The sequence below is a fragment of the Rhincodon typus genome, chromosome 7 (genome assembly GCF_021869965.1).
Source record: "Rhincodon typus isolate 14 chromosome 7, sRhiTyp1.1, whole genome shotgun sequence".
Classification (NCBI taxonomy): domain Eukaryota; kingdom Metazoa; phylum Chordata; class Chondrichthyes; order Orectolobiformes; family Rhincodontidae; genus Rhincodon; species Rhincodon typus.
In genome coordinates, this window is record NC_063338.1 from 48,213,897 (window position 1) to 48,227,496 (window position 13,600).

General features: G+C 39.7%; 1 protein-coding gene across 4 annotated transcripts in view; it reads right to left on the bottom strand.

Annotated features, from left to right (window-relative positions):
* Window positions 1-13,600, bottom strand: part of LOC109920575 (rho guanine nucleotide exchange factor 25-like) — a 41,543-nt gene that overhangs the window by 3,275 nt on the left and 24,668 nt on the right. For all 4 annotated transcript variants that reach the window (XM_048599025.1, XM_048599024.1, XM_048599023.1 and 1 more), the window contains 4 exons: window positions 12,556-12,606; window positions 7,615-7,692; window positions 6,850-7,035; window positions 6,014-6,185 (listed from right to left, as the gene is read on the bottom strand). In XM_048599025.1, coding sequence (XP_048454982.1) covers window positions 6,014-6,185; window positions 6,850-7,035; window positions 7,615-7,692; window positions 12,556-12,606 — 487 coding nt within the window. The remainder of the gene's footprint in view (window positions 1-6,013; window positions 6,186-6,849; window positions 7,036-7,614; window positions 7,693-12,555; window positions 12,607-13,600) is intronic.

Genomic DNA, 13,600 nt, shown 5'->3' on the forward strand with positions numbered 1-13,600 from the left:
TCTGAATTATTTACGTTATTGCTCTCTTTGTGAGGAAGATCACAATATTCTTGGTCTATGATTTGTAACGTGTGGTGAAACACAAAATATTTCTTTTTGTGAATTATGTTACAGGGTTGTACTGTTACTAATAATTATACTTTAATCTAAACATAGAATGCTAGCTTACAATCAGTCCTATGATGAGTGCTTTTTGTTTATTTAATCGTGTGATGTGGGCGTCGCTGGCTGGCCAGCATTTATTACCCATCCTAGTTGCCCTTGAGATGGTAGCGATGAGCTATTTTATAAGCTGTCATGTATTTCACAAAACGTAAGTCCAATCTTGACCAGGTTATATCAATAGGGAAGTTATGGGGAGGGGATATGTGTTTGTGGATTTCAGACCTCACAGTGTTACTTCCATGGATCTCTGCCCAGACACACAAAAAAAAGGACACGTGTGGTAGATTGGTTAGCAAGGCTAACATGGAATAACATGGTTAACATGGAATACAGGGAGAACTAGTTATTTGAATATGGAACTGCCTCAAAGGTAGGAGACAGAGGGTGATGGTGGAGGGTTGCTTTTCAGACTGGAGGCCTGTGACCAGTGGTGTGTCACAAAGATCTGTGTTGGATCCACTGCCTTTTGTCATTTATGTAAAAGATTTGGATGTGAACATAGGAGGTATGGTTAGTAAGTTTGCAGATGAACCAAAATTGGAAGTGTAGTGGACAGTGAAGAACGTTATCTCAGAGTTCAATGGGACTTTGATCAGATGGGCCGATGGGTCGAGGAGTGGCAGATGGAGTTTAATTTAGATAAATGTGAGGTGCTGCATTTTGGAAAGGCAAATCCGGGCAGGACTTATACACTTTGATAGTAAGGTCCTGGGGAATGTTTCTGAACAAAGAGACCATGGAATGCAGCTTCATAGTTCCATGCAAGTGGAGTCACAGGTAGACAGGATAGTGAAGAAGCCTTTTGGTATGCTTGCCTTTACAATCGGTTCTGCTATAATGCGTGTTTCTTCAATGCAAATTGGCTTTAACGCGATTGAAGAAGTTAGACTGCTATTTGCAGAACGTGAACTTTGCTTACATGTATTGGCTATAATGTAATTCTGGCCCCATTGGTTCAAATGGTGCAACTGTTGCGCAATTTTCTTCAAACGCGAGATCACATGAGAACGGAACTATTGTGTTATATCAGAACATGTGCATTGGGTATAGGAGTTGGGAAATCATGTTGCGGCTGTACAGGACATTGATTAGGCCACTTTTGGAATATTGTGTTCAATTCTGGTCTCCCTGCTACAGAAAGGATGTTGTGAAACTTGAAAGTGTACAGAAAAGATTTCCAAGGATTTTGCCAGGGCAGGCGGGTTTGACATATAGCGGGAGGCTGAATAGGCTGGGGCTATTTTCCCCTGGAGCGTCAAAGGTTGATGAGTGATCTTAGAGGTTTATAAAATCATGAGGGGCATGGATAGGGTAAATAGCCAAGGTTTCTTCCCCGGGATGGGAAAGCCCAGAACTAGAGGGCATAGGTTTAAAGTGAGAGGGGAAAGATTTAAAAGGGACCTAAGGGGCAACTTTTTCATGCAGAACGTAGTGTGTGTATGGAATGAGCTGCCAGAGGAAGTGGTGGAGGCTGGTGTAATTACAATATTTACAAGGTATCTGGATGGGTATATGAATAGGAACAGTTTAGAGGGATATGGGCCAAATGCTGGCAAATGAGACTAGATTTATCTAGAATATCTGTTTGGCATGGATGAGTTGGATCGAAGGGTCTGTTTCCATGCTCTACAGCTCTATGACTCTAAGTGATAAAGGCTTCATTAATTCTCTTCTTGTTAACTGATATTGATTTTTTTTCTATTTTCAGATGAGATTCTCTCTCTTTGAATCTGACACCATCATCCCTGTCCTCAGAGAACCAGCTCTGGGTGTCACTGTCTTTACAAACTACCACCCAATCTTCATCACTATATTCTTTGCAGAGACTAGAAGATGTTGTGATCTCTGATTTCACATCCATCTTTCCCGGAATACAATGCTTAAATCTCACAAAGCAGATTTCTACCATTGCTACAGTACCAAAATAGCTCTTAACAAAGTCACAAAAGACATCTTGTATGATAAGGAAAAGTAAATTTTCCCTCTTTGTCCTTCTCAAATTGCCTTTGACACAGCTGACAACACTATCTTGTTCCGACACTTCTTCAACATCATTGAACTGAGGCGTGGGGCACCACATTCAACTAGTTCCATTCTTATTTATCTTTTCATAATAACAGTATCACATGTCATGGCTTCTCTTCCTGCCATTGTGTCCCTGAAGGAACCATGTAAAAGGGACTGCATAAATATAATTTGTAGTTGTTGCTGGTTTTCCTGCCAAACAGACTGATTGTGGACTGAAAAATTGAAATAATAGTTTTAAAGCATGTTCTGTTTTTTATATTTGAGAAACCTGTACTTCTTTTACTGTCCATAATTCCTCCTATACCAGATTCAAACACACTCCTCAGTTTTTAGGACATCCTACAGGGAAGACAGTATCAAAGCATTCAGTCTACAAATTCCAATCTTATTTAATTCCCACTTTCTTGTCTTTATTGTGAGTCCAGATAGAGCTTTGGGATATAAGATATTCTACTATTGTTGGTATAAATGAAAGAGGTTAAAAGAATAAGGGATAATCTTATTGAAATATATAAGATTCTATGGAGTCTTAAAACTGAGATGCAAAGGAATTTCTTCCCTCAGAGAGCAGTGAGTGTCTGGAATTCTCTGCCCTAGAGAGTTGAGGAGGTTAGGTCACTGCAAATATTGAAAGAAGAGGTGGATAGATTTTGTTTTGTATTGAGGAGTTGAGAGTTATAAGGAGTTGCTACAAAAGAGGAGTTGAAACCTGGGGCAGATCAACTAGGAACTTATTGAATGGCAAGGCAGACATTAAAGGACTGAATGGCCAACAACCTGCTCCTATTTCTTATGTTTTTAGGTTCTAATCTCTTCCTTATTGACAATGAGCACCAGTTCTCTTATAATTTCTCCTCTTTATGGACCACAACTTCACTATCGAACACAAAGTCATAATTTCCTAGACTAATCACTTCTCCACTGAAGCTATCCCATTCTCTGTTGTATATGGGTCTGAAAGGATTAATACTCAAGACTGCCCAAGCACCACCCACTATGATGATGTCATATGGACTCATGGGCAGTACAGCTTAGAATTTCAAAGAAGTGAGAGCCAATATTTGGTCCTCTTTAAAGTCTCTGCAATACCTATCATATCAGTGTGGCCTGTAACTAGTTACTAACAAGCAATAAGCCATGTCTTGCTAATTACAAAAGATTGTTCTAGTTAGACCTGGGAAGTGGTTTTCCCCTGCCACACTGACCAAGCAGATCCTGTAGTTTCCTATGCTTCAAGAGGATGGTCACAGCACCTTGATGAAAGACCCTGATGAAGGGTCTAGGCCTAAAAGATTGACTCTCCTGCTCCTCTGATGCTGCCTGACCTGGTGTACTCCTCCAGCTCCATGTTCTATCAACTCATTTCTGTCTGTTCCTGTCTCAGTGAATTTTCTCATTTTAACTGTAGCATTCTCTGCCTTATGCAGTACTTGCATCCATATTTCGTCTGCCTCTACCACTTGCATGCATTGTGATTTTATGGTTCTGCATTCTTTTCATGACGAATACATAATATTTCTTTCATTCTGTCCATCCAACTGTGGACCCTTTGCTTTCTATTGAACAATGGGTAAGTTGAGATGGTTTCTACATTAAAGGGCTAATTTAACTCCATTCACTTCCTTTAAATAAAAAGTGTTCAAAACAGCCAAGTTTCCAGCTCTGCCTCCATTTTATAGAATAATTGAACATTTTTTCTGTTAAAATTTTCATACTAGGGGAACCAACTACAAATTAAGTGATCTCTATGGTTTCTGTCACAAGTGCAACCCTAACGTCTCTTTCATTTGCAAGGTAGTTTACTAACCCACTCCTATTCCAACCTGCCTGCCTTTGTTCTATTGAATCCATTGTAGGCTCAAGCAATTTATCTTTCTGTTAGGAGCTTTGTAACCATCAGCTCTTTATACTGACTTTACTAACTTCAGACTTCTAACTATAACACAAAATTTCTTTATGGCAGAAGTTACTGGCAATGTGAAATAGATCTATAGGTAATTTCTGGAGAGGGGTGACAATTTAGTGTTTGGGGCACAGATTCTCTTCTATATACAAGCATGGGAATTAGGAACAGGTGTCAGGTGGTCTTTGGAACAGCTCGCGCTTCTGGCTCAGCCATGGGCCTGGATTTGGCCTCCTCCACCCCGATGACCCAAGTCCCTGCTGCTAAACTGCTGACATTGCTGACACCACACTTCACCACGCCGCCACCACTGGAACAAAGAGTTGCCACTCTCTGCCATCTCACCTCCACCATTGTTGCTGCCACCATGAGCTCATGCTGGGCCAACTTGGCCAATGCAGCCACCACCGGTGCCACAGGGTCCTGCACTGGGATCAAACTCACTGATGTTGCCACCTCTGCCATCAGGCACCCAGGCCTAGCTGCGGACTTGGAACCTCGGTCTGGACTGAAGGTTTAAGCCTGGGACCTGATCTTCGCTCACTGGGAGAGATCCCCTTGTTAATTAAAAATGTACCTACCTCTCTCATAGAAATATTTAATAACCTTGCCTCTACCGCTGTCTGGGGGAGAGACTTCCAAAGACTCACCCTCTGAGAGAAATCTTCTGCATCATCTCAACTTTAAATGAGAGACCCCCTTGCTTTTAAACTGTGTTCTCTTGTTGTAGCCTCCTCCACAAGAATAAACATCCTTTCTGCATCTACACTGCCAAGTCCTCTCAGGATCTTGTACATCCCAAAAAGATCAGCTTTTATTCTCCTGAACTCTAGTGGAACAAGGGCCATTTGTGGAATCTTTCCTTTTAAGATAACCACCCCATCCCAATCCTAGCCCACCCATCCCCAGATAGCAGTCAAGTGAACATTCTGTGAATTGCCTCTAATGCACTTACATTCTTTCTTAAATAAGACCAAAACTACGCACAGTACTCCAGGGTTGGAGGGTTTGACCTATTGGGAGAGGCTGATTAGGCTGGGGCCATTTTCTCTGGGGTGTCGGGTGCTGAGGGGTGACCTTACAGAGGTTTATAAAATCATGAGGGGCATGGATAGGGTGAATAACCAAGGTCTTTTTCCCAGGATAGGTGAGTCCAAAACTAGAGGGCATAGGTTTATGACGAGAGGGGAAACATTTAAAAGGCGCCTAAGGGGCAACTTTTTCACTCAGAATGGTGCATGTATGGAATGAGCTGCAGGAGGAGGTGGTGGAGCCTGGTACAATTACAACATTTAAAAGGGTGGGTGTGTGAATAGGAAGGGTTCAGAGAACTATGGGCCAAATGCTGGCAAATCGGATTTGATTAATTTAGGATATCTTGTCGACATGGATGAGTTGAACCAAAGGATCTGTTTCTGTGCTGTACATTTCTATGACTCTATGTGGTCTCACAGTTTTTGTAAAACTGTGCTGTCTGGACACTGTGCATCTTTGATGTTGACTTTTTTTTATTCTGGTCATGCTGGTGCATTTTATTTCACCTAGCTCTTCCTCTTTAACCTACAGCCTTGTCATATCCTTTGCTTTCTACTTATCTTGTGATATTGTTTATTGCAAACATGTCTCTTCATGATTGTATATTTGCAAATTTGACACAGGATTATGTATGTGATATTTAGTATTGAATCTAGTGAAATGTACAGTCTTCAAGCAGAACCTTTGCTTAGGGTCAGAGTAATGCAGATGCCACTTTTGTACTGATATCGCCTATAGTGTCACACACAAGACCAACAGAAATCAAACAGAGATAATTCATTAAGTGATCTTTTTGATGTGGGGCAGTTCCAGAGATTCTGTTTAAAATTAAAAACTAATAAATTAAATGTGGAGCAAAAAATTTTTGCAAGGTCTGCATACCGTTCAAAAAATTTCGTTGCATCTTGAGTGCTTGGTTGATGTCACCAACCCAAGCTTGCCAGATTTCAGTATTTGGCGCCTGTAAGATGTACCGTTCAGAGGTTCCATGGGATCTCAGAGCAAACTTGCATGATTCATTGTCCACGTTATCCTCAATATTTAGCGCATTCACCTTAAATAGATCAGACAAACAAACTGTTGAAAAGATGTACATGTTTGAATCATAGAATCTTACAGCATAGAAGGAGGCAATGCAACCCATCAAGCCTGCACTTCATCTTACGTTAGAAGCAGTGAGTCAGAAGGAAGTAGCCAATGAATCAGAAAAGTTATCAGTCACTCAATCTCTGGGCATTGGTAAGAATGACGACCTCGGATAGGGAGAGCAGAGAATCAACTCTAGTTGATGTGAGCCACACCAGGAAAGCCCAAGGTTTAGTATCTGCCTATATTGTATTGATCTCTGGTGTTAGACTAAGGTAACCAAATAATTTAAAGAATGCCAGATTGGCAAAACACACTTGAATGCTACCTTGTGATCTTTTTTGGGAAAGTCCATGTCGTAGATAATGGGACAATGTATTGCTATGATTTTTCCCATTTTGAACAGGCTGCCACACTGTGAAAGTCCAGTTTCACCCATTAGGATTGACACTTTTGTTAATTAGGGAAAATTGTTGGTACCCATGGACAAGGCAATGATTGAAATGACATTGCATTTTGATTGCCATCTTATGAAAAAGCTGGTAGATTTCAATTTCCCATCACTACAGGCTGATTGTAAAGGACTGAGCATCATTATCCTTCAATCTTTGCTTACTCCTGTCCACATTTACCTTAATGCTGTTCTTGAATTGATACATTGGTCTTGAGGAACCCTTCTTGAGTAGTTCACTAAAGATTAAAATCTGCTCAAAGAGGAAAACGCGTCTTTCCTTACTTCGGGACAGAACTCCAGAAACTTGTTCTGTCACGAGGAATGTATCTTGTTGCAGCAGTTTCCCCTGTGCTGTGAGTTTGCCCTGGGAGTAAAAAATGATTCAGAGTTGAATCAATTCTGTTAAACATCATTTTATAATTTTAAAAATGTATCTTTACTCCCATTTCTAAAACAGATTAATGTTTTTCTTTAAAATAAAACAAAGAGCCGTGGATGCTGGAAATCTGAAACAAAAACAGAAATTGCTGGAGAAACTCAGCATGTCTGGCAGCATCTGTGAAAAGAAAACAGAGTTAACATTTCGAGTCCAGTTCCGAAGTGGAGTCATTGGATCCAAAGCAGTTTTATCAAACATAAATGTAGCAGAAATGTACTTCTTTTCATTGACACCAATAAAACCAAGGTTCCATCTGCTTACCAAGTTGGTAATAAAGATTTTGCAGCTAGAAAGTTTGTGCTCCAGTAAATTGTTTTCTGAGATAAACTGCATATACACATGACTACCCCTTCCAGAAAACATTTACTCTCAGCCTTTATGAGAAAGATGGCATAAGATTTGTCAATGCATTCTGAGCCCTTTTCACTCTATGGTCATAAAATTATGGTATAATATGCATAGGTGAAATAATAATCTAAGGAAGAGGAAAGGAGATAACCTGACCTTAAAACCTTCAAGTCTTCCCAAATTCATCATATCATTGCAACGTTTTGGTACCTGATACATCACATCAACTGCTTTCTGCAAAAAAAACACAATTCAATCTTAATAGTTTCTGACACTGTCAGCACTTCAGATATAAGCACTGTTAAAGTAATAGTTTTGGAATCCATCCAACAAATTTACATTCAATTTCACATGCTTTTGACATTTTTTTCTATAAATTACAAAATTATGACATTGAAAAGTCTTTCAATTATATTTGAAAAATAAACAATGAAGTCAAATGTATATATTTCATGAAAATAAAATTTAATATAGCAGTCTCATATAACAGAGACTTTTTATTGCATGTTAAGAATAATTGACATCAACTCATCTACTTGAACTGAAGTTAGTAATGTACATAGAATATTGATGTTTTCAGTGAACAATAATTTCAGAATTTTGTATTGTGTGGCAGTCAATCCTCCAACAACTTCCACCAGTACAGTGTTGAAATGTCTCCAAGTGTTTTACAAGGAGGAATTAGCATTCAGCAGAAGTTAAGGGTCAAATTAGAGCATATGCCTCAAGGCAGGGTTTGAGAAAACCTTTGAAGGTCCTTAACAACATTGCTACATCCTGGAATCTGAGAATTGAAGCTTTGCAAATACAGCTTTGTCTATGTCCCAGGAGAGAAAAAAATCCTCCTAGGTTAACTTCCTCAACTTTACCAAATCTCAATAAGATAAAAAGCAGTTCAGGGAAAGAAATTTGATGTACTGTATCAGTTTTCTAAATGACTGCCTTAACAACTGTGCAATGGACCAGAGGTTGAAGCCTGAAAAGTGCAAATGATGGTAGTGGTACAGAGTATGAAGACATTTATAAACAAGGACAAAGATTCTGAAATTAGCATGCTAGTGAAAATGTCACACCAGAGATTATGCAAAACAGAATTATGAACTCACAAGATTTGGATGGTAGGATGCAGTCAGTGGAATTCTAAATAAGTTGAATTTAAAGTAGATGCAAACAAAAAAATCAGACGGAATTTGGAGATGGTGAAACTGGAGATGACTAATATGTCTGTCCACAGGCATAACTTTTGCTCCTGTGACGGGTGGTCAGAGCCTGGAAATTTCCTGTAACCAAACATGACTCAGCAGAAACTTCCTTAAATGGAAACCTTACCTTTTCTGGCCTCCATGTGACATCAGACCCACAGAGAAATGGGTCACTAAACTCCCCTCTGCATGACTTAGCAAGCCACTCAGTAGTATACACCACTACAGATGAATCAAATAATACCAAACAAGATTAACTTAAGCATCCGATATGACAATTGTACATCCGGTCTGGGTTACTGGGTTTCAAAATTGAAGGTGTCCTTCAGTTAAGTCAGCAACAGCCTGATATAGTCATATTCACAAAATTATATCTTATAAACTCAGTGTCTCAGATTTCTTCATCTCCAGCCTTGGGGTATGTCCTGTCCTACCAGTGTCCATATAGCACTATGGACCAGCACCAGCAAAGTTGTGCTTCACGACAATTTGCACTCTCATGGCCTCAGAAATTCCTCACTCTACCATTACAATCCCTGGATCAATGAGAAATGTAGGGGGGCAATAATTAGAGCAGCACCAAAAAAAACCTAAAAATGGATATCAACATAGTGAAGTTACAAAATACAACTACAAACATGCTTAACAACAGAAATAGGATAAGCATATCATACCTAAGTGATCCCAAACCAAGCAATCAAATCAAAGCTGCCATATGTGGTTGTGAATGGTGGTGGTCAATTCAACAAGTAACAAGTGCAAGAGATTCCATGAACACTACCTTCCTGAATGATTTTGGAACACAGAAAACCAATGCAAAAAACAGGGCTGAAGCATTTACAATTATCTTCCACCAGAATTATAGAGTGGGTTTTCCATCCCCACTTCCGCCTGGGACTCCCAGCATCTACAGATGCCAGTCTTCAGCCAGTTCACAGTATTAACAAAATGACGGGAGGTGCTATCAAACAGCATTTATCCTGCAATAACCCATACATGGATGCCTAGTTTGTGTTGCATTAGGACGACTCAGCTTCAGAATTCATCTTAGTCCAAACATGCTCAAAAAAATTGAGTTGCAGAGGAGAGATGAGAGAGTTTTCTTAATATCAGTGCAACATTTGACTATATGGCATCAAGGAACTCCAGTAACATTAAAGTTAAAGGAGATTGAGGAAAAAATTTCCACGAGCTGGAATCATATCTAGTACATGATGTATATATTTATGGTTATTGGAAGTCAATAAGCTCAGTTCAACCATCAGTGCAGCGGTTTCTCAGGACAGTGTCCCAGGCCTAATCATCAATGACCTTTCCTTCATCATAAGGTAAGACCTGGGGGCACTTGCAGATGACTGAAGAATGTCCAATACTATTCATCCCTTCTCAGATAACAGAGCAGTCTGTGCTTGCTTGGTACCAGACCTGGACATCATTTTCGCTTGTAATACTCGTTCAATTAAAGTGCAAGGCAATGAAACTCTCCAACAAGTGAGAATCTAACCATCTCTCCTTAAATATTCAACAGTATTACCCTCACTGAATCACCCACCATCAACACTTACCAGAAACTTAACTGGACTAGCTACTGTGGCTACAAAATCAGTTTAGAAGTTGGGAATTCTGCTGTGAGTAACTCATGTCAAGATTCTGCAAAGTCTATCCAGCATCTACAAAACACAAGTCAGGTGTGTAATGGAATAGTCTCCACTTACTTGGATGAGTGCACATTCAAGAAGCTCAACATCCTCCATGACAAAGCAGACGTTGATCAGAATTCCATTAAGTATCTTGAACATTCACATCCTCCACCATACTTGAACAGTGGCACCAGTGTGTATCAGCTACACAATGCACCATAGAAACTTGCCAATGCTACTTTGGCAGAAGCTTCCAACTCCCACCCTCTACCATCTAGAGATATTAGGGACAGCAGGTGCATGAAGAGCATGGCCTGGTCATAATAAAGACTGTTTTATCAGAGAGACAAGGATAAGACCTCGTGGAAACATATTCACTCCAGACACTGGCACCTACTTGAGCACATTATTATCCAAGTGAGGGACTGCCAGGATGTTTGTAAACATTCTGTACCTGCTGCATGCCAGGATCCTAGCACAGCATCTGGATTTACCTTGGATCCAATATGTGTGCAAATGGAGTCAAGCAAGGCTATATTATCACACTAATGCACTTCTCCTTCTTCTTCACTGCAACACTCCATCCCATTTCCATGAAGCTTCCAGCTGGAGTGAAGCTTTTCTACAGAACAAGAGGGAAACCCGTACAGACCTAATCTGAGAGCTAAGACCACACCAATCTCTGTCAATGAGCTACATATGACACTTGCATGTTCACGCACTCAAAGGCTGAGTTCCAAACCATCAACAACATATTCATAGAGGCCTATGAGAGAATGGGTGTTAGGCTACACATCTGGAAGCCAAAGGTACTCCAGCAGCTTGCTTCCCCCAGGCAAAACTGTTTCCAAACTATTAAAATCCATGATGAGCTCCTGGACAGGTGGATCAATTTCCATATATTGAGAGGGTTGACATCAACATTGAAATTCAACATTGTGTCTGACATGTCGGTGCAGTCTTTGGCCATCTGAAGAACGGAGAATTTATTAACAAAGGCTTCAAACCCAGCACTGAGCTCATGGCCTAAAGGGGAAAGTGTTACCTGCTCTTCTGTATGTTTTGGAGACAAAAGCAATGTATAGCAGACATTTCAAATCTCTACAGAAGTATCATCCACAATGTTTCTGCAAAATCCTGCCTATCCAATGACAGGAGGTACATTCCAATATCAGTGTCCTCTCTCAAGGTAACATCCCCAGTACCGAGGCACTGGTTACTATCAATCTGCTGCACTGGGCAGAGCACATTGTCTGCATGACTGACACAACACTGCCAAAACAAGTTGTCTACTCCAAACACATGGCAAGCAGTTATCAGGAGGACAGAGAGAATAATTCAAGGATACCTCAAAACTCTGCTGAAAAAATGCAACACCCCACTGACTCATGGGAATCTCTTGCCCAAAACAACCCAAACTGGAGAAGAAGCATCTTCAAAGGTACCAACTGTCTTGAGCTTCTCCGACAGGCCTAGGTCAAGGTCAAACTGAAGCAACAGATAGAGTGTGCAAAAGCTCAAGCATCACACCCCACCTCCTACTTCTTAAAACTGCAGCTGCCCCACCTATGAGACATGTGTGGAACCATCATTGGACTATTTAGTCACATTAGCACCCCAAACTCTGAAGTTGAACAAAATCATCCTGAGAATCAAAGACTGTCTAAGAAGAAGGGATAAACCAACAGCATATGGACTGCAGTAGTTCAAGAAAGTAGCTCACCTACTTTTCCTCAAGGGCGATTATGGAGACACAATAAATGCTGAGCTTGCCCGTAATACCCTCATCCCATCAGCAAATATAGAAGTAATTAAGGTAATTGATCAGCTATGATATAATTGAAAGGCAGAACAGGTTTGAGGGGTAAAAGATTATTCCTTTTCCTATATTTTTAATGGGCTGAATGGACAACATAGATGATTTTAAAAAGTTGAAAAAAAATTGACTTCTGCTATCTGTTCACTTGCTTCTTTCAATGGCTTACAGTACATGCCATCAGAACTAAGTAATTCGTTTCCCTTACACTTTGCTAGTTTTATTTCAGAACTTAGATAATAGATCGTACACTAACTCCATATTATTAAACTACCTTTTATTTAGTTTATAAAACTTATTTGAAGACAATCATAGTAAGTGAATGTGATTTATTCACTCAGTAAATTTGCTTGGCACTTCTTTCAATTTGCTGTCAGCGATATGACAGGAAATTTGCTTGCACTGTAAATGCTTCTGAGTCTAAGAAAACAAGTTTTACCGCAATCTCTGAACATTCGAGGCCAGCTTGTTCACTGTACTTAAGGAAGTCCTGCAACAAGATAATTTTCTTTTATTAATTAATATTTACCATTAAGCAAATAACTTTCTTGCATGAAAATAATATGAATCAACTTTGCAGTTTAAACGCTCATGACAAATTTTGTCTTGTCAGCAGACATTTTAACCTTTGTGAAAGTAGTTTTGGTGCTAATATCCACTTTACAATCACTCTGTCTAACAGGGGTTGGTTAGCTTCTTTGGCTGTACTGTGGGTTTGCAATACAGAGTTACACCAACAGCATGGGTTCATTTCTTGGAGCAGAAAAGGTTACCATGAAGGTCCAATCTTCTTGAGCTAATCCCTGCCTGAGGTGTAGTTATCCTCAGGTTAAACCAGCACCAGAAGTCTCTCTCTAATGAGAGAGTGGGATTATTGTCACTCGAACTAATCTTTTTCTGACTTTTCGCTATGTCTGAAAACAAACTGCAGCATTCATATCTCAAATTAAAAGCATAATTGTTTCCTTTCTAAAAAAAAATTGAGTGATCAGGGTCCTGACAAACAAGATGAATATTTTGTAATCCCTTTAAAAGTGTATTCATTGCATCCTAAAATTTCTGCCCATAAACATCCAATGAAATGAATTGAGAACACAATGTGCATGATTAACTGTCTATCATTCAGTACAAATAGAGAAGGAAATTTCAATGTTATGATGAAGGTTTAAATACCCAAAAAGTTAATTGATAGCATCTCTCCCACTTATAGCAAAATGGGTGATGAAATGTTTAATTTGTTAGGCGGTATGCACCCATACTGTACCAGGATCACACAGGACACCATATTGATACAGTTTCACTTTAAACATCCACAATCTTGATCTGAAATAGGAATTAGGCAAATTTCAGGATCTTTTCCCAAAATTAGGCTTCCTTGCTGCATTCTTGTCTATTCATGTCTATTCATATTCATGCCTAAATATGGTCCTCAAAAGATTAAACTGAAAGTCCAAACTGTTGCCATGGGCAGAATTTAATGCTGT